The sequence below is a fragment of the Gadus chalcogrammus genome, chromosome 13 (genome assembly GCF_026213295.1).
Source record: "Gadus chalcogrammus isolate NIFS_2021 chromosome 13, NIFS_Gcha_1.0, whole genome shotgun sequence".
Classification (NCBI taxonomy): Eukaryota; Metazoa; Chordata; class Actinopteri; order Gadiformes; family Gadidae; genus Gadus; species Gadus chalcogrammus.
The window spans coordinates 5,846,614-5,866,520 of record NC_079424.1 but is presented as its reverse complement, the minus strand read 5'-3'; the positions used below and the strand labels follow the sequence as shown (position 1 = coordinate 5,866,520).

The 19,907-nt window shown below is 51.2% G+C and overlaps 1 protein-coding gene across 1 annotated transcript; it reads left to right on the top strand.

Moving 5' to 3' along the window:
- Positions 1–585: 585 nt before the first annotated feature.
- On the top strand, positions 586–19,365 carry LOC130401960 (membrane-associated guanylate kinase, WW and PDZ domain-containing protein 3-like). The gene is made up of 2 exons (XM_056606013.1): positions 586–1,574; positions 19,150–19,365. The coding sequence occupies exons 1-2, from the start codon at positions 1,268–1,270 to the stop codon at positions 19,236–19,238; spliced, it is 396 nt and encodes a 131-aa protein (XP_056461988.1). The 5' UTR covers positions 586–1,267; the 3' UTR covers positions 19,239–19,365.
- Positions 19,366–19,907: the final 542 nt, after the last annotated feature.

The following is a 19,907-nucleotide window of genomic DNA, read 5'->3' as shown; positions in this document are numbered from 1 at the left end:
CTAGGCTGTATGATGTATGATGCAATGTGTGGATACAATGGCGCTAGGCTTAGAAATATAATAGCTGTCTTACGAAGATTCATAGATTAAATGTAACTTCAATGAATGACAACAATATCTTGTTAAAGACTGCAACGAATGTCAAACTAATCTCTGTTGGTTGCAGTGACCGCATCATGTCAACAGGGGGCGCCGTAGACGTATACATACGCAAATATAAACGTTCAGCTATTTATTTATTTATTACCGACAGTTTAACATAAACATATTGTTGCTTTTTTTATACCAATTAATCGCTGGAAATGTTTCTTTACGACGTTCAAAATATACGCGTAGATGTCCGTTGGTAAATCACGGGATAAAACGGCCTGCTTAAACATGCAATGTGAAAGATTAGACATTGTTTATCATACGAGAACAGGGAATGAAAACCGACGATTTCATCTGAATTAATCTGGCGACGCGTGCCTGTGGACGGATCCAGCGTTTGGAGGGAAAGGCCAGTGAACTGGATGCGCACGGCGCTGCGTAAATGGGCGTTCCGGAGAGATGTGCGTCGCGCGCGGTGCCAGGTGTGTTCAGACCTGTAGCGGAGAACGCTGCCGTCGCCAACAGCCGCCCGTCAATCAAAATGCACTGGATGTTGAGCCGTCTTCCAGGGAACGTCGTCCTGAGCCGCCCGCCAGTCTGTTCCCAGGGTTCACAGCGGATATCGCGTCGACGTCTTGAAACGTAGCCTACGACTTGAGATCCTCAATACGACGTACAGCCTCATAATAATAACAATACACTGGGCGGTCAGTGAGACGAGGTGAGTGAACAGTTTGTTTCGGGCTCCGCATGTTGCATTCGAAAGCGTCTGGGAACGAATACTTGCTGTAGTTGTGGTGCGGGGACGACAACAACAACCACGGTGATTACGTTATTTCAAAGCATTACGCCGCTGTAAACTCATCATTTTACGCACGAATACCCACTTGGAAGGGGGGGGGGAGGAAAGGAAAGTGCGGGCCTGTGTTATCCTAATGGGCATCGGGAAGGACCGCGGACCGATGGAATGAGCGAGCACCACGCACACAGCGGCAGGCAGCAGGGGGATGCGAATCCAAACTATCCCCGATACCAACTCCACGCTATCTAGTCTCAGGCGACGCCTGTTCGCGCTCAGCTGAAGTGGAAGTACACCGGATCTGAGGGCTTTTTACAACAGATAAACTGCGTGCGTTCCCGCTCTTTGGGTGAAGAAAGCCAGAGCTTAACAACAACCATGTCGAGAACCCTGAAGAAGAAGAAACACTGGACCAGCAAGGTGGTGGAGTGCGCGGTTTCGTGGGGAAGCCTGGGAGAGTTCGGCTCCGTGGTGGAGATCCTGGGGGGGGCCGAGGGGGGAGAGTTCCCCTTCCTGGGGCAGATGAAGCTGGACGTGCTGGTGTGTCACGTCGGCAAGCTGCCCTACTACGGCGACGTGCTGCTGGAGGTGAACGGCACGCCCGTCAGTGGACTTACAAACCGGGACACCCTGGCCGTCATCCGGCACTTTCGGGAACCCGTTCGCCTGAAGACCGTCAAACCAGGTGCGTGCCCCCCCCCCCTGTTTCTTGCTGCGTGTTCCAACAACTCTCTCCTCACTGTGTTGCTAAGCGTTTCGCATGCAGAACACAACGCGCGTTGCTCTGTTCCATTTTTAAAAAAGGAAGCCCACTGATATATACAGGAAGCGCCAAGCTCTCTTCTCTCTTCTTCTCATGGAAATTGAACGGTGATAATGACAATAATGGCATGTAGCCCAGGCCAAGCCTGCCATAGGTTAAGTGCACTTCGAAGCGCAGAAATATGGCCTAATTACATTCTCATTCTGGAGTCTCTTGTTACAGAGGCCACTCAGACCGTTGGCCACACAAAGTAAGAGTGGATAGGCCTGTATCGTTGTCTCTTACCCGAGGTCTGTATCTATCCACGTCCAGGGGAACACCACGTGGGCCCAACCGTCCACAGTGCCCCTTCTTATATGCACTCATTCATAAGGCTGTCCTACCGGTTGTGTTGGACCAGCCGGCGGCCACATGGTAAATACACAAATGACCCGTTGCTTTGGGTTCAACCGCTCAGTGGTGTTTGACAGCCACTCCGGCGCGAAGGCTGAAGTGTGTGTGTGTGTGTTTGTTCTGTGTGTATTTGTTTGTTCTGTGTGATGCGGTAGGAGGAGAGGGGGGCGCAGACCAAGGCCTCGGGAGGTGGGAGGGCTGCTTTAACTGCCAAGACCTCGGAGTCCTTTTGATATTAAATACGAGTCACGTGCACCGCAGAGCTCCGTGTTGACACCAAAGGTCAATAGGAGTCCACTGTGCTTGCAGCCTTGCTGTTCTGAAGCAGCATAAATCAAGTGTATATTCTACCGTCACCATACGGCCCGAGGATCTGACGGGGGATCATCCCCTACACGCGAGGTGAATGTCTGATTGGCTGCTCAGACTGTGTGTGTGTGTGTGTGTGTGTGTGTGCGTGTGCGTGTGCGCCTATGGCTTGTCTCGATGTAGTCTATACAATCCTGGGGGTGTAGCCTCATGTTTAATTCACACCACCTGCATAATTAAGGCGTAGTTCCTCCTCCACCTGATGGAGGCCCGTGTGGGGGTCTGGAGGCAGACAGGAAGTGGCCCAGTGACGGGTCGCCCGCCAGCCTGCCATGGAGGTGGAAGAGGAGGGGGGGAGAAGAGGTTGGTGCAACTCAGAGGCCACGAAATGATCCAATGGTGCCTTCTCAAGGCCCTCTGGGTTGTCTACCTCCACCCCTCCGACTGTATCCCCCTCTCTACCTCCCCCCCTCCTCCTACTGGATCCCCTCTCTCTTCCCCTCGGTCTCCCTGGCTCCTTTTCTCTTCTCATCTCTACCTCCACCCCCGCCTATTGTATCACCCTCTCTCTTCCTTCTGTCTCTCTCTCTCTCTCTCCCTCCCTCTACCGACTACCGTGTCTACTCTCTCTTCCTCCCACCTCCTCCCTTCTCTCGTCCTCTCTCTTCCTCTCTACCTCCACCCCTCCTCCCCTCTCTCCCGACTCCTCCCCTCTCTCTCTCCCCTTCTGTCGCTCTCTCTTCCCCTTCTCGACCTCCTCCCCCCCTCTCCCCTTCTGTCTCTCTCTCGGAGTCCTGGCTCCGTCCATCCTCTCTCTGGCTCCTTCAGTCTTCATCTCTCCACGTCCGCCCCGCCCACTGTATCCCTCTTGTGTTTTCATTTCCTCCCTCCGTCTCCATGGCTCCATCCATCCTCCTCTCGTCCTCTGTCTCTCTTCCTCCCTCTCCTCTCTGTTTCCATCGATTCCCTCTCTCCTCCACTTCCTGTCTCTCGGCCCTGGCTCTCTTTGGACTCTCTATGGTCCTGTATCTCGCTCTTCCTCCCTCTCCCACTCTTCCTCTCTCACTCTATATCTCTCTCCCTCTATCTCCGTCCCTCTCTCCCTCTATGTCTCCCTCCCTCTCTCCCTATATTTCTCTCCATCCCTCTATCTCTCTCTCACCCTACATCTCTCACTCTTCCTCACTCCCTCTAAATCTCCATCCCTCTCCCTTGCTCCCTCTAGTTCTCTCTCTTCCTCTCTCCCTCCTATCTCTGTATTCCTCTCTCCCCATTCTGCACCCTGCACCTCTCTCCTCTCTGACTCCTTTACTCTCATTCTGACAGCCCTCCCCCCCCCCCCCATCCATGCTTCCTGGGCTGCTGACAAACTGGCTTTGAGCTGATGGGCGGATGGGTAGAACGAGATAAAAGGAGAGAGAGGGAGAGAGAGTCAGGAGCAGTCGGAGCCAAAAACCCGGTAGATAGAGCCAAGAGGTCGGTGTCAAAGGAGCACAAAGGAAGTGCAGCGAGGCAGAGGCAGGGATGAAGTGTGTGTGTGTGTGTGTGTGTGTGTGTGTGTGTGTGTGTGTGTGTGTGTGTGTGTGTGTGTGTGTGTGTGTGTGTGTGTGTGTGTGTGTGTGTGTGTGTGTGTGTGTGTGTGTGTCTGTCTTCCGGTCTATCCCTGTCCCCTCCCAGTCTATTCCCTCTACACACGCACATATATATTCACGCACAAACACACTGACACATTGCTCTCCTACACCTTGTCTGTCGTCGCACATTCTCACACACACACATTCCCACACGCTGTCTGTCAGTGTGCAGTGGGGCAGTGTGCCACACACACTGTTGATCGCTGCACACTCACTTACGCTCTTTATACACGCACACACACACACGCACACACACACACGCACACACACAGGCCTGCAGTGAGGCTCTGGGCGGTGTTACTGTGTGCTGCAGTGCCGGCCCCGGGGATCCTTTGATTAGCGCGGAGAGACGTCTGATGCTTGCATTAAAGCAGCAACACTATTTCGGTAGTGCGTCACGGCAGGCAGCAGAGACAACCTGGTGATGAACACAGCGTCCTGACACCGCCGCCACGCCCACCCGATTGGGAAGAGGAAGAGGAAGATGCAGTTTTATTTGAAGGCTTTGGTCGTTCTTCGTGTCCTCCGACGCCGGTAAGGTACTTGCATCCTCCTGATGGCGTCGCGAGGAGTCTGGATGGTTTGTGTGTACATTGTGTACATGCGTACGTTCTTTTGATCAGTGGTTTTAGATTTGAGGTTGAGGCTCGGAGGGGGGGGGGGATGCTGCTATACAAGTTGTATGTACAAGATGCTATTAGTAGACTCACAGAAGCCACAGTTGTATTTTTACCTTATAGCAACATCACTTCCTGCTAAAATCGCAGACATCAGAAAAAATCAATTGAATTCAAATACTTTGAAGCTTGCTGCTATAGGAACTTGGTCGTGCGATTATTTATTTTCTTCTTTATCGTTGATCATTAGTGTCGGATTTCTATAAAAATTCTGCACGAGTCCTCAGGCAAACACGGACTGTAAGTGTATAGATATGAAACAACCTACTGGAGGCTAATTACAGTAAGTATAATGTTCATACCACATACTGCGTACTAAATGAAAATGTGTGAATCCGACTCAAGCCTCCAAAACTGTCATTTCACGCCGGTTTAACTCCAAGCAATTCCAAGCGGAATTCTGCGTTTCCAGCGTTGCCTTTACTTTCTCTGCATATCTCCACAATACCTGCTGTTGCTGAGGCATCCAATCAGGAGGCATGATACATCAGGGGGGTGGGGGGGGGGGGGGGGTGCGGCTCCCTCAGCCTCCATGTCCAGCCGTCGGCGGTGAAAGTGGGTTAATCCCATGAGTGCACACGCTCTCTCTTACCAGTAAAGAGGCTCTCACTCACGGAGTCATCCTCTTCCCGGCATCGTCATCGGTCATCAAAAGAAGATGCTCTCATGTGCTGGAACGTCGTCACCGGGTAATCAGGCAGAGGTCAGCGGGCGGGGCCGGGGGTGGTGGTTGGGGGCATGATTAGCCGTCAGCACCAACTCCCCGAGACGCTTTTAAGCCATTAACTGAATTATCCAGACGGCATGGCCTCATCGCTCTACGCTTGATGCTCTCTGCTTGATGCTCTGTTTGGGAAATAATTTAGAGAGCGCGAGAGAGCGAGAGAGACGGGCTCTCTTGGCCAACTTCAACTGATTATGCGATTACCAGAGATTTTTCTTTTTTTGTCCTCCTTCTCTAAAAGTGTGTGTGTGTGTGTGTGTGTGTGTGTGTGTGTGTGTGTGTGTGTGTGTGTGTGTGTGTGTGTGTGTGTGTGTGTGTGTGTGTGTGTGTGTGTGTGTGTGTGTGTGTGTGTGTGTGTGTGTGTGTGTGTGTGTGCCGAGAGATGGGTGAAAGAAGGTCTGCTCTCCGATTGTGTTGTGCTGCTATTAAAACCCTTTCTGGCTGTGATTCATCAGCTTCTGACCCGGTTGGCCCCATTTGTTTGTGTAGCTGTTCTCACTTCCCACAGAGATGCTTATTGTGTTGAACCGCTTCTCTCCCTGTAGCAGATTTCTAATTTTAACAGATTACCAACAGATGCACACACACATACACCTGCACAAGTATGCACATAAAGACAATTACCCCCGACAATGGCAGCAGACACTGGTGTTGCCTCATTTGTCTTGTTTAACGTCAAGCCACACAAGCCAAAGCAAAAACATATCAATACTATAACAAGAATAAATGTGGGGAAACAATGTCGTACTGTAATGTGGTTAAAACTGAGACAATTAAATGAGCCAATTGTATATCGCGCTCCCATCACGACAGGATGGTCCTAACTTAGCACTGACTGGGGCACCACGCACTCACTCATGCGAGGTGCATCACCTCATGGTGGATGGTGATGTAACATAATTGATTAGTCAAGGTCCCGCCACGTGCTAGCATACTGTAGCGCTTAGCTGCATGCACACGATGGGGGGGCTACCTTCCTCTTAGCATGGGGCTAATGACTTGACAGTCATTGGCCCTAATCCTCCGCGACGACTTGTTAGAGGTGAGACGCAAGGCAACAAATCCCTTGATCAAACGCAGCGCCGCTTGTGTTGGTGGGGATGGGGGCTAGGAAGGGTGTGTGTGTGTTGTGGGGGGGGGGGGGGGGGGGGGGGGATGTAAGGGCAGCCAGCCGCACAACCCTCTCCTCGACATGGTGCTAGCAGGTTTTAGCAGCATTAAGGCTCTCCTGGAAGGCTATAGAGCTGTCGCCACTTGACTAGGGATGGGTTCCACATTAAGCCTTAAGCCCTGAAAGATCGAGTAGAAGAACGTGTTGTTCCTACGTTGACGGGCACGGTGTGCAGCATCGTAAAGCTTTGGATGGGACGCCGTTGCATTAATATTCCTCCCAATATTTCCTCAAATATACGTATCAATTTAATATGATGGATGACTATTGTGGGTGGAAGAGGAAGAACGAACGGAAGGAGGCGAGATGTACGGCTGCTACATTTACCGTGGTTAACACCGTGTACAAAAGTGTAAATGACTCCTTCAACTCATCGCCTTTCGCACCACTTTAGTTTGTAGCGAAATACTTAAAACAAGAAACATAAATGAAAGAAAGCCATCAAACAGTCACAGACTTGCGGTTTAACAATGAAATATAACGAGTTGAGAATTTATGGTTGTCTCGCCCCTTCCGCCAAACGAAATAATCGATAGTGGTATCGATAATGGTATCGATAAAGACTCGGATCGTTAAGTAGCCTCTATAAATGAGATCAATAAAACGCTAACGTCCCCATCCCTCCTCTCCACATCACAGTCATGGCCAGCTCTCTGGCTCCCTCTTTCTTCTCTGCCTCAGTCTCCGTCTCTTTCATGTTGTCCATTTATCCATTCAGTGCATTTACTTGTCTCCTCTCGCTGCCTTCAGTAACCGCTTTGACTCTTTCACTTTCTCTTCCTCTAGCTATCTCTATCTATTTTCACTGCCTCTATTGCTCTCGTTCGTTCTCTCACTCTCTTTTTCTGCTCCCTCTTTTGCTCTTTCTTTCTTTTTCTTTCAGACACTCCATCTGTACCCCTCAATATATGTCCTCTCTATTTCAATCCTTTTTGTATCAACTTCAATGTATCTCCCCCATATTTTCCTCCCACTCCTCTGTTCACCACCTGTTTCATGCGCTTTCCATCTAATTATGTTTTCATCTGATCCTCCTGTAGTCTCTCTGGTGTCAATTGCCGCTAGCTACCTTGGATTCAACACCATCAGCGTTGGTGGATGAAAGACGATCGAGACCGCTCAATTACACCTGATGATCTGTGTGTGTACATGTGTCGGGTGCACAGGCAGGAGCCGATCACCTAGCTTTTCTAGCAGGACACCCAGATTCCCCCCCCCCCCCCCCCCCCCCCACACCCAGCTAGCGTTTGGAACCAAGATGGCCCCTAGGTGAAGATGACCCCATTACTATGTGTATGTGATGTAGCATTAACTAAGAAAAGTTTCCATCTACTTTCCCCGGTACGACATGTCTACTGAAGCCAACATCAGCCGTGTGCAGCTATTAATAATTCATTTATAGCGCTGCATACTTTGATGTTGAGGCGTGTGTGTCTGTGCGTGCACCTGTTATGCGTGCGTGGATTTGCGGGTGTTTCTACAGTCACTCTTCTGTGTGTGCTTGTGCATGCTAGCGCGTGTGTGTGTGTGTGTGTGTGTGTGTGCACACGGATGTCTGCGTGTAGTCATGCGTACTCAGGCACGCATCCACACGCACACACACTTCCCTGTGTATGCTACCTGCCTCGCCTGTCTCTGGTGAGGCTCTGGAGGCGTCAGGGCCCCCGCGGGGGGGTAAAGGGGTTGGGGGGGGGGGGGGGAGGAAGGGTTGGGAGGGGGGAGGAAGACGGGAGGGGGAGGAGGGGGGGGTAAGGAGGAGGGAGGGGTGGGTGGGGTGGGAGGGGGAGGAGGAGGAGGAGGAGGGGGGGGTCAGGGTTAGGAGGAGGGGGGGTCAGGGTTACGACGAGGAGGGAGGGGGTGGGTGTAGGAGGGAGGACGGGTCGGGTGAGGAGGGGAGGGAGGGGGTGGGTGCTGGAGCAGGAGGGGGGGGGGGTTGTGAGGAGGGTGAGGAGACGTCGCGCTAGTGGTGTCTGATTCGTCCCGGTGGGCTCGGGTCGGAGCGCGTGGTGCTCTCCCGCGTGCTCCATCACTGCCGTTATTTAATTGATGCGGCGCGGGAGAAGGCCAGAGTGTAATGGCGGAGCACCCGTGCCGCGTGCGGTGAAATCGATGACCCGCCTCTGTAATTGCGCTGTGTAGCCGGGCGCTCGTTCCAAACAAATAAAGAAATAAGCAGAAGAAATAAAGCGGGCCTTTATATTGGGCTGCTTTACGGCTTGATCCCCGTGGACGCCGCTGGGTTCTTGTGTGTGTGTGTGTGTGTGTGTGTGTGTGTGTTCGTTCATTATCCAAGCTTAGAGGACTCGTGTAACCCCTTCATTTTGTTTTCCCGAAGTTTCCTTTGAACACGCGTTTACTCTCGGGGAACGCTTGCAAGACTTTCGAATGCTATTGCATGCCGACGAAATAATGTTTAGTAGATACAAGGAATCGACCAACTAGTTTATACGGGGTACGCTAGGGGTACCCTATTTACCTCACCCGTGCACCCTGCTGAGAGTCAGGCTTTTTAATTGATGAGGGACGTAGCATGAGGTCACTGAGGGGCAGACAGGTAGGTGCAGGTGGAGATGTATTCTGAGTCTCTAGTGAACGTTGGCTAATGGTCGCGTCAACCCCGGCTGACCCCTGGGGTATTGACCGTTGTTACGGGCGATGCACTGAGAGCCTCCCCGCGCCTCTACGAACCAGACCGGGCCGGTGATGTGACGGAACTCGTTTTAATCACCGCAAACGACGGAGCGGTTCGTTGCCATGACGACGCGCCTGGTCGCTGGCCCGAGGTTACGCCACGCTGCAGGGGTTTGTGGGTAGTGGACCGGACGCCGGACCCTAATGAGAGCTGAGGAGGGGGGGGCAGAGCAGGGAAAAGAGGGATGGAGAGAGGAGGAGATGGAGGGAGGAGGAGATGGAGAGAGGAGGAGATGGAGGGAGGAGGGGATGGAGAGAGGAGGAGATGGAGAGAGGAGGAGATGGAGGGAGGAGGGGATGGAGAGAGGAGGAGATGGGAGGGAGGGAGGAGGAGATGGAGAGAGGAGGAGATGGAGAGAGGAGGAGATGGAGAGAGGAGGAGATGGGGAGGGAGTGATGGGGTTCGGGAGGGAGGGAGAGAAGGTGAGGGGAAGAGAAGGAATGATATAAATATGGTGAGAGAGAGAGAGAGAGAGAGAGAGAGAGAGAGAGAGAGAGAGAGAGAGAGAGAGAGAGAGAGAGAGAGAGAGAGAGAGAGAGAGAGAGAGAGAGAGAGAGAGAGAGAGAGAGAGAGAGAGAGAGACCCCCGAGAGGAGACGAGATGGGGAAAAGGGAGGTATAAGACCATTAGAGAGAAATAAATATATTCTGTATAGGGAGAAACAGAGGGGGAGGAAAAGGTCATGCCAGTACCAGTCAGCGACATCATTTCTCAAGGTGGACTCAGCCCTGCGTTGAGAGCCGTACCGCGTTGGGACGGCAGAGCTCCCAGGCGTCAACACAATTAGAATTCGAGCCGTCTGAACCACACAGTTCTCCCCCCCCCCCCCTAAGGGTTCGGGATGTAAATCATATTCAATACTCCAATGATCGCCCCCGTACCGCTGGATACCGGTGGCTTCATGTGTCATTGACCAACTCATTTCACGCTCAACAGAGAGCACAGTGGGTCTGGAAACACACAATCACTTCAATTTTTTTTCCATCATCGCCGGACAATTTGTGGTTTTTCAGAGAGTGCCTGAGGGGAGGAGGGGTACCGCCCGCCCAGCGGGGGACAGCCGTTGTTATTGACGGGGTATTCTTAGCTCATTTGTTTTCCACGGCGTCTCACCTGAAGCTCCTGATTTCTGCCGTCGTTATCGACTCGGGTCGCCCGCCTCTCCCGTTAAGAGATCCCCTCTGGGGGGGGTTTTCAGTCTTCCTTCGCTTGCTGGGATCTCCTGTTTGATTGTTTCGCTTCTCATTGTTCACAGGGTGGGGTGTCTCTCCCACGCACGTCAAAGGGCTTCACCTGTGGATGCCGCAGCGCACCACCTGGACACCGCCTGGGTCGGGGTGGGGGTGGGAGATCTTGGTCTTAATGCAAACACAGAAGGCGGGGTCAACCACAAAGGGCGACAGCCAGCTGTCAGGAGGAGCCGGGGATCGAACTAGCAACCCTTCGGTTACCAGTCGACTCGCTCCACCGCCTGAGCTACTGTCGCCCCTCAGTCCTCCCTCAGACACTCGCTGGTGATTTTCCCGCCACATTTCAAACCTCATTGTGATCACATGAGGGCGTATCTCTCACTGTAATTAGTTTAGACTGCGCTGAGTCGACGTCTCGTGATGTCAGATGTTTTATGGCGACGCGATACCATTCACAGACGATGGATTATAATATTGAGTCATTGCCAAGCCCTATGCCAAGCGCAGACCGCCTCGACGTTCAGTCGCCATCACTGTACAGCCTCCTTTTCTGAGTGAGGATTTATCTCTGTGTGTGTGTGTGTGTGTGTGTGTGTGTGTGTGTGTGTGTGTGTGTGTGTGTGTGTGTGTGTGTGTGTGTGTGTGTGTGTGTGTGTGTGTGTGTGTGTGTGTGTTACTTACTAACACATGACTTGATGAAGCTCATATCCTTCACTCTCTGTCTTTCCATTTGATATATATATATGCACAATCAATTGTATAAGGAGTGAGTACACACAAGTAACCCTGATTCAGGCTCTCCTCAGTGGTATTTCGGCTTAGCAGCAGAACAGGTGTTTTTCCCAAACCAAGCTTTGTTTGTCTGCAGCCTCGGGCGCCGGTGTGTTGTTTAGACCGTCGATTGAAGATCTAATTGAATCGAGACCTCGCAAATGAAATCTCATTATCTATTTTAATTGATAAAGTGTGTCTTCGGATCGCCGAATCAATGCGGTTTAGGGGAGGTTGGCAGTTCCGCTGGATACATACTTTGTACTAATGCTAGTTATTAGCAGCAGGGCTAATGACTAGCATTACACACACATCCTAAATTACAGCCTCCAAACCTGCACTATGTCTCTGCGGCCTGATGCCACTCTTTGGCTGTCGTAACCATGACTGCAGCGTGGTGATGTAATGCGCTCTGTGAGGTGATGATGTAACACGCTACTACTATCCCCCTGCTGTTCCGCCCAACGCCCGGCCGGCCAAAGAGCACTCGGACTGATGCTAGGGTTTATTTCGCAGTATCCAGTCCACAACAGCTCTTACACACACACGCACGCACGCACACGCGCGCGCATGCGCACATGTGCGGCACGTAAGCATACACACACAAACAAACGCACTAAAACAAACGCAGAATTTTTTTTTTTTTTTTAAAACACAAACATATTCACCCATGCACAAAAACACACGCACAAAATTCAATTGCATAATTACATCCAAAAAAATAAAAACACGAACTCATTCACCCACGCATGCGGAAAAGAAATGCATAATTAAAAAAATAAATAGAACACACACAAAAATTCACTTGCATGACTGCACCCACCACACTAACACATGAATTTCGACAGGAACACGGAGCCACACACGTGCGGGCGCCCACCCCTGCAGCCCCACGCGGGCCGCATCCTGAGCAGTCTGCTAATCAGCTCCTCAAAGCGCAGAATAATTCACATGTCAAGGACCATTACCTGGAGCCTCCTAGAGGTGACCCCGGGGAGAGAGAGAGAGAGAGAGAGAGAGAGAGAGAGAGAGAGAGAGAGAGAGAGAGAGAGAGAGAGAGAGAGAGAGAGAGAGAGAGAGAGAGAGAGAGAGACAGAGAGACAGAGAGAGAGAGAGAGAGAGAGAGAGAGAGAGAGAGAGAGAGAGAGAGAGAGAGAGAGAGAGAGAGAGAGAGAGAGAGAGAGAGAGAGATTCTTGCCAATCTGTGGATAAGTTATAATGTGTATGCGGTCACTACAAGTGACAGCACAAGTGATGTGTGTGCGCCCGCACCTCAGCAAGATACATAAGTGTATGTGTGGTTATATATATATACACATAAATCTCAATATATAACCACACATGTGTGCGGATGTGTGTGTGTGTGTGTCTGTCCTCATGTAGTTCTAGATATATGTGTGTGTTTGTGTACACGCTGAGCGTGTGTGCTGCTATTTAATGGCAGCCAGTGCTGCAGGGGACAGCAGGGGATCTGGGACTTGAGCTCCAGAGGAGCTGGGCCAGCCGTCAGCGCTCTCCGGACTGCAGGATGTCCTTGACTGGGCTGAGCTCTTCACACCAGTCCCTCCTCCGCTTGAATACACCAGCCCCCCTGGAACCAGGGTGTCTCGTCACCGATATGTGGTGCAGATGTGTGAACACAAAAAAAATACCATGTTGCAATATGTTGTCAAGGCACCCACCCGATCGTGTGTGTGTGTGTGTGTGTGTGTGTGTGTGTGTGTGTGTGTGTGTGTGTGTGTGTGTGTGTGTGTGTGTGTGTGTGTGTGTGTGTGTGTGTGTGTGTGTGTGTGTGTGTGTGTGTGTGTGTGTGTGTGTGTGTGTGTGTGTGTGTGTGTGTGTGGATCTGTTTGTGTGTGTGTGTGTGTGGATCTGTTTGTATGTGTGTGTGTGTGTGTGTAATACAGTATAATTAGTGTGTCTGTCCGGTTACCCTATGGTAGCGGGGGGCCGGGGAACAGCTGGCCTCGCTTGAATGTTAATCCTGGACACGAGGCGAGCTCCATCCCTCCTCTCCTCCTCTCCTCCTCTCCTCCATCCCTCCACTCCTCCAAACCTCCAACCCTTCTCTCCTCCACTCCTCCTCTCCTCCACCCGTCCTCTCCTCCCCCCCTCCACCCCTCCTCTCCTCCACCTCTCCTCTCCTCGAACCCCTCCTCTCCTCAACCCCTCCTCCTCTCCTCGAACCCCTCCTCTCCTCAACCCCTCCCCTGGTTCCCTCGCCTCGTGTCCCTGCATGCTAACTAGGCGCTGGTGCTGGAGGGGGCCTGGGGAGAGAGAGGGAGAGAGGGGGGTTAAGAGCCCAGTGGCAGGTGGGACCCGGGGCGCGTCCGGCCCTCAGCGCGGGCCCCCGCTGCTCCACACACGTTAGCTCAGCGCTGCTAACTAGCGCTAGGCTCCGCCGTGCATGCATCCCAGACCCAGCTCTCACCCCGTGTGTGTGTGTGTGTGTGTGTGTGTGTGTGTGTGTGTGTGTGTGTGTGTGTGTGTGTGTGTGTGTGTGTGTGTGTGTGTGTGTGTGTGTGTGTGTGTGTGTGTGTGTGTGTGTGTGTCACACTGCCCCAGAAAATCAGACAGAGCTGCTGATTTAAATTGAAAGGATGATAAATGGGGTGCTTTGCCAGACCTCTGCATGCATTCTCCCCTTAGTTTGTCTGGTTCTATTTTCTCCTCTCCACTTATCGCCTCTCCTTATATCTTTCCTTCCTCCCCTCCTTACTCTCTCCTCTGCTTTTGTTAACACCTCTCTCCTCCCCCTTCTCATCTCTCTGTGTTTGTCTCTCCTCTCCTTCTCCTTTCCTCTCCTCCTCTCTGCTCTCATGTTCTCTTCTCTCCTCTCCTCTCTCCCCATGTTCTCTCTTCTCCCCTCTCCTCTCCTCCTTTCTCCTCATGTTCTCAAATCTCCTCTTCTCCCCTTGCCTCCTCTCCTCCTCTATGCTCTCCTGTTCTCTCCTCTCCTCCTCTCCTCCTCTGTGCTCTCCTGTTCTCTCCTCTCCTCCTCTCTGCTCTCCTGTTCTCCTCTCCTCCTCTCCTCCTCTCTGCTCTCCTGTTCTCTCCTCTCCTCCTCTCCTCCTCTCCTGCTCTCTGCTCTCCTGTTCTCTCCTCTCCTCCTCTCCTCCGGGCTGAGCAGGGAACAACACCGTACGCATCCCTGAGTGGTTTGACAGGGTATCGGAGCTCTGTACTTCACCATCGGCCCCCCGTGGGACTGACTCTATCAGCTGCTACGCAACTCACAACACCACCGCAGGGTAAAGGGAGCCTCTGTATGCAGGCTCCACAGGCTCCATGAACTACAAGATGTTCCATCTCTGTGTTAATGTGTGCGTGTTTGTGTGGGCGTGCGCATGGATATGCATTCAAAGTGCTTTCTGAGCTTCAGTGGGGTGATAAATATATATTTTCTATATATATATATTTGTGAACCGGCACATACGCTGAGCATATGCCAATGCATGGATGTATGCATACATCTCTCTAATCCCCTCCCCGGTGTTACTGGGAGCGATGTGGTCGCTCAGACTCAGCCCGGTCTGCACATTTCTCACCGCTCGCCTTCCCTCAGACCCTTCAACGGAGAGCTAGGCCATATCTTTTTCCAGGTGCACACACGCACGCACGGCACTCTGTCCGACACACTCACACTCTCTCTGTCTCTCTCCATCGCACACACACACTCACACTCGCACTCACACAAACAGTCACACACACCCCTTCCGTCTCTCTCTGTCTCAGTCTCTCTGGCTTTTTCTCTCTCTGTCTCACACGATCTCACACATACACACACACAATCACACACCAAACAACACACACGCACGCACGCACGCACGCACGCACGCACGCACGCACGCACGCACGCACGCACGCACGCACGCATGCGCGCGTGGCCCATTAATCCGTGTCCCGTCGGTGTGTGCGTGAGGTTCTCCACGAGACGCGACACTGCAGCGAGCGGCAGAACGGACTGGCTGGCCCTGGACTCCCAGCCACCCATCCCTGTCTGATCTCATTACCCTTCGCCCCTCTCTGTAGGGATTTCTGTCTGGCGTGCGGTGGGGGAGGGGGGGTAAGACCACAGCTGGACCGCTGAACCACGCCACCGTTGTGTAATAGCACAGCTGCTTTTTGTCCTCCGCGGTGGAGTGGAAGAGGCCAGGAATAGAACCGCCCCCCCTCTTCTAGTTCTACTCTTTTGTTACTGATTGGTCGAGTGTCCGTGTCTGTCCGCTCGTGAGTTTGGTGTCATGACGCCACTGATTCCGTGCGAGGAAACACACGAGCGAGCCCATCTGGATTCCGACCTTGTTGTTGTTGTTGGGTATTGGCATCCGAATGAGCGATTTGGTATCGACTCATCCAGTCGATGCTGAGACGTGATGCGAACATTTGCCATTGGGCGTCTCGGTATAGCGTTGTGTGTGTGTGTGTGTGTGTGTTTGTGTTACGCTGTGGAAAGCACCGGTACACACCGTATGACCCATTGTGGTTTGTTTTAAGGCTGGCTACCGTCCTTTCTGCTCAGGGTGTGATTCACGTGGATGGAGGTCCGCTGCTCTCTCTGCCCGGGGGTGGGGACGAGCTGTGACCTCATCGTAGACGGAGCCGGTTTTGTTGCGTTGCAATGGCTGACTCAGCCGTTTGTGTTTTGGCATGTCCGCGCCTCAGTGCACACCTGACATTCACACGCCCCGTTGCGCCGGCATACCTGTGCAAAGAACCAGCCCCGCATGGGAAGTGAATTGAAAGGCGAGCACGTATAACGATGTGGAATTGCACACATGAGTCTATGTTCAAGCAGGCTTCTATTAATACACACGCAGAAACGTGTGCGCACACACACCCCTGAGAAGGATCTGAAACAGTACACCATCTCCTATACCAATCTTTGTAGGCAAACCTTTCTATGTATCTCAATCCCTACCCTATGTTTCGTTTGCTTTGGTTGGGCTGGCCTATCATTATGCTGTTTTTTATATCATAATTCTTTTTGAAAGTTCAAAGCAATATCTTTTGTCTGTGAATGTGAACTGGATGTTTAAAGAATTGCCACAATATAGCTTTACTTACAGACAGACAGACAGACAGATAGACGAACACAGACATCTCGTCGGATTAGACCAGTGAAAGCTATCGTTTGGCTAAATGCTGTCCGGCCGCATTAATCAATCTCCTTTCCATGTAACGCACTCCATCCTCTCTCTCTTCCTTACCCTGCACTGGGTTCACCGCGGTCAAACTCGGTGTTCCGATGCTCCATCCTCTCGCTCTAGCGGGGGCGTACGCCGGGAACGTTTCCAGTTTAATCGTAGGCACGAGACCCAATGCATGATGTCACTTCCTGTAGCTATGTAAGAGAGGTTGCCATGTGAACGGTCAGCGCAACCATTACGGTCTCAGAGTGTCTCGGTGAAAGCATCTATCCACGACGTGGCAGGGATATACTCTTTCTTATCGCCTCGATATTCCGAATCCACTGAACGCATCGACTTGGGACTTGATGGGGGGGGGGGGGGGGGGGGGGGGGTGCTCTGCAATATTATTATGTAAAACTAAAAGCAAAAAAAGACGGAGACTCCATTTATCCGTTCACATCTTCCAGGAGAACACTCCAATTAGCCGGTTCCCATCCATCCTCTCTTATTGTTTCTGGAGAACCAGAGAGCCCGGAGCCCTGCCGCAGGGACAGCTGCTGTGGAGTACACACACACACACACACACACACACAGACACAGACACAGACACTCACACTCACACTTACTAATACATGCATACTCTCACTCACACACACACACTTATACTCACACTGATGCTAACACGTCACCCACACTTACACAATCATGCTCACACTGACACTAATACACACACACACACACGCACTGATACTAATGCACACACACTCGCATTTGTACTAATAAGTGTTCATGTTTGTGCTCACACTCACACCCTTACTAAAACGCACACACACACACCCTCATATGCACATACATGCACTCACACTCTGATACACACACTCGCACACTAGCACTCCCACATACACATACACAACACTCTGGATATATATATATATATATTTTTTTAAAGAAGTAGCCCTACTATTGGCGATGGAGCCTGGTTTCTAAACAGCTTGGATGTCAACCCACCACAAGGGGCTCCATGTTATGCAGAAGCCATCAGCTCTGTAGATGGCTTTTTTCGAATACAAAATGCAAATGAGTGCGAAGGCACCCTGCCATATCTCATCTGAACACACACACACACTCCTCTAGAGATAAAGAAAACCCTGTCTTTTCAAACCATTCACAATTCACAATCAAGGGAAATGGAATCAAATTTGTGCTATATCAACCCAACTTTGTTTTCAACACCTACAGTGTGAACAGTTTTATATTAAAATGCTAAGCAGTGACATCCCTGCTTGAAACAAATTGGAGGGATAGGCTATTGGATTACGAGGGAGTCCAGTGGTGGATTGGATCCAGTCTGACTAGCTTGTGATGGTGTCGTATTGCAATCAGGGCCGAAACTATTGTCGTCATTGTTAGGGAATCAATCAATCATCTTTTTGGATTGATAGATTCATCTTTTTTTTTAATGTCATAAAAAAGGCCGAAAGCAAAATTAGCACATCCACAAACAATTCGCTAGAATCAGCATGCTTTGTCTGACATGCAGCCAGGAAACGTACTTTGGTAACGATCCACAAGTACAAAATACATCTCAAATCGATTTCTTAAGCTATAAGAAGCTGATGAATGCCTCGACTCATTATTTCAGCATTGTTAAAGAATATATGTTACACCTTCAGCAGACAAATCCAGCGTTCAGTATAGCTTTTTTCAGAGGTTCTCAATCACATGTTAATGCAAGATAAGTTTGCCTAAGAGCCGACGTTTCAATCCTTTATTATTCACAACAAAAAGACATTCATATCGGCTCAAATACCCATTTCCCAGCTCCCGCAATAAACTCCGCCTTTGTGAACCTAATAGAGTAGACATTCACACTGCGATATTGGCATAAATTAGATTTATTTGGCAGCCTAACCATTAAATTGTCTGTATATATTCCAGGCCCACCCCCGACAACAGATTCGGGCACCAATTTATTTCCCAGCCACTCGACTGATATAATACACTGTACTGCGTCTGCAGGCTGGGGCAGGGCCTAGCGAAGCACCCTGCCAATAACATGCTGATAAATCTGTCTGTCTGGCTGTCCAGAGCCCCTGCGGCGGAACATTAATCTGTCGGCCATTGATCGGGTGTGAGGGGGGAAAGAATCACAGGTTTCATAGGAACACGGAAAAAGGCCTTGTTTTAAGCACACAAATAAATGTATATATCAACAGTATAATGTGAAGTACTAACCTGCTGGGGAGTAGTTATCGCCGTGGATCCTTGAGTTATGTATATAAGCTGTACCACCTGTAGTAATGTAGTCAGAGCAGGGCTTGCATATGAATATATATTGCTAACTCGCGTAGCTTGTTTTGACGTTATTAGCATACAGTGTCTGTCTAATATACGTTATGGTTTATTCTCCACGCAGCACTGTTGAAGGTATCAACAGTGACAAATGTAATTGAACTAGAAATGTCATTTGCAGCAGCTCAGGTACGCAGGACCCCATCCCAGCCTGACCCCCCCCATCCCTTCGGACCCCCCCAGCCCTACCCCCCCCTCCCCCCCACACACACCATCCTGACCCCCAGCCTGACCCCTGGATGAGCCTTTAGCGTCCTGTCACCAACAGGACGGACGTGCTGCCATGGCATGCGTGGAATCCAAGCCATTGTTGGGTTTCTGGGAGAGGACTGTTTGTTTCTCTGTCTCTCTCACTCTCTCTCTCTCTCGATAAAAAAAACCAGTCAAACCAGTAGCTGTCCAGAAACACTATCTGCCTAGATAGCTAAATTCCTTATTTTAATTTGTTACAGCTCCACAGTCGCCCAGGAGTGAGGCTGTGTTGATGTTAGCGATGCCATCCCTGTCAACAGTGCAGGTAGTGCCAATGAATGCTAAATAGTCAACAAGGTAGTAAAATAAACAGACGCTTTGGTCCAAAGCGACTTACGGTGAATTCAGATCCATGTTATTAAGGAGCGAGTAGTGGTTAGGGCATCTTTGCTCGAGATGTCCACCTTGGGGATCGAACCGGCTACCTTCCGGTCAAACCCATACACTATCCCACACCACGCTAGTTGGTTATTAAGCGAGACCGCCGCAACGTGAACCCTGATCGCCCAAAGCAGTCACGACCTCATCGGGTTCTTCGCGCTCGGGAGGCGAAGGGGAGCGATCCGTCAGCGTGGAGAGGAGTGGCGTGTAACGGACAGCTGCTGACCGCCTCCTCCGGAGAGACACGCCGACGTTTGAAGCATGTTCTTGTGAGGCGCTCATGGATGAGGGATCACGCGTACTTCCTGTCCTCCCCGCCGAGGGGGCCGTGGACCGGCACTCGGAGCTGACGCCGCACATCAGCCGCAGTATCCGAGGCGGTATCCGGGGCAGGCCCCGCCCGGGGATGTTTGTGAAACTCTTAATTGTCTTCCGGAATGCATGCATTCCGGAACATCACGGAATGTACCTCTCTGTGTGTGTGTGTGTGTGTGTGTGTGTGTGTGTGTGTGTGTGTGTGCGCGTGCGCTTCTTTGCGTGCCTGTGTTTGTGTGTGTGTTTGATTTACGAAATGCAA

What these genes read in the sequence shown, in the direction of transcription:
- LOC130401960 (XM_056606013.1), top strand. Translation starts at nt 1,268, where the DNA reads ATGTCGAGAACCCTGAAGAAGAAGAAACACTGGACCAGCAAGGTGGTG. An exon ending in CCTGAAGACCGTCAAACCAG is followed by an intron (nt 1,575 to 19,149) that starts GTGCGTGCCCCC and finishes AATTTGTTACAG; the next exon opens with CTCCACAGTCGCCCAGGAGT.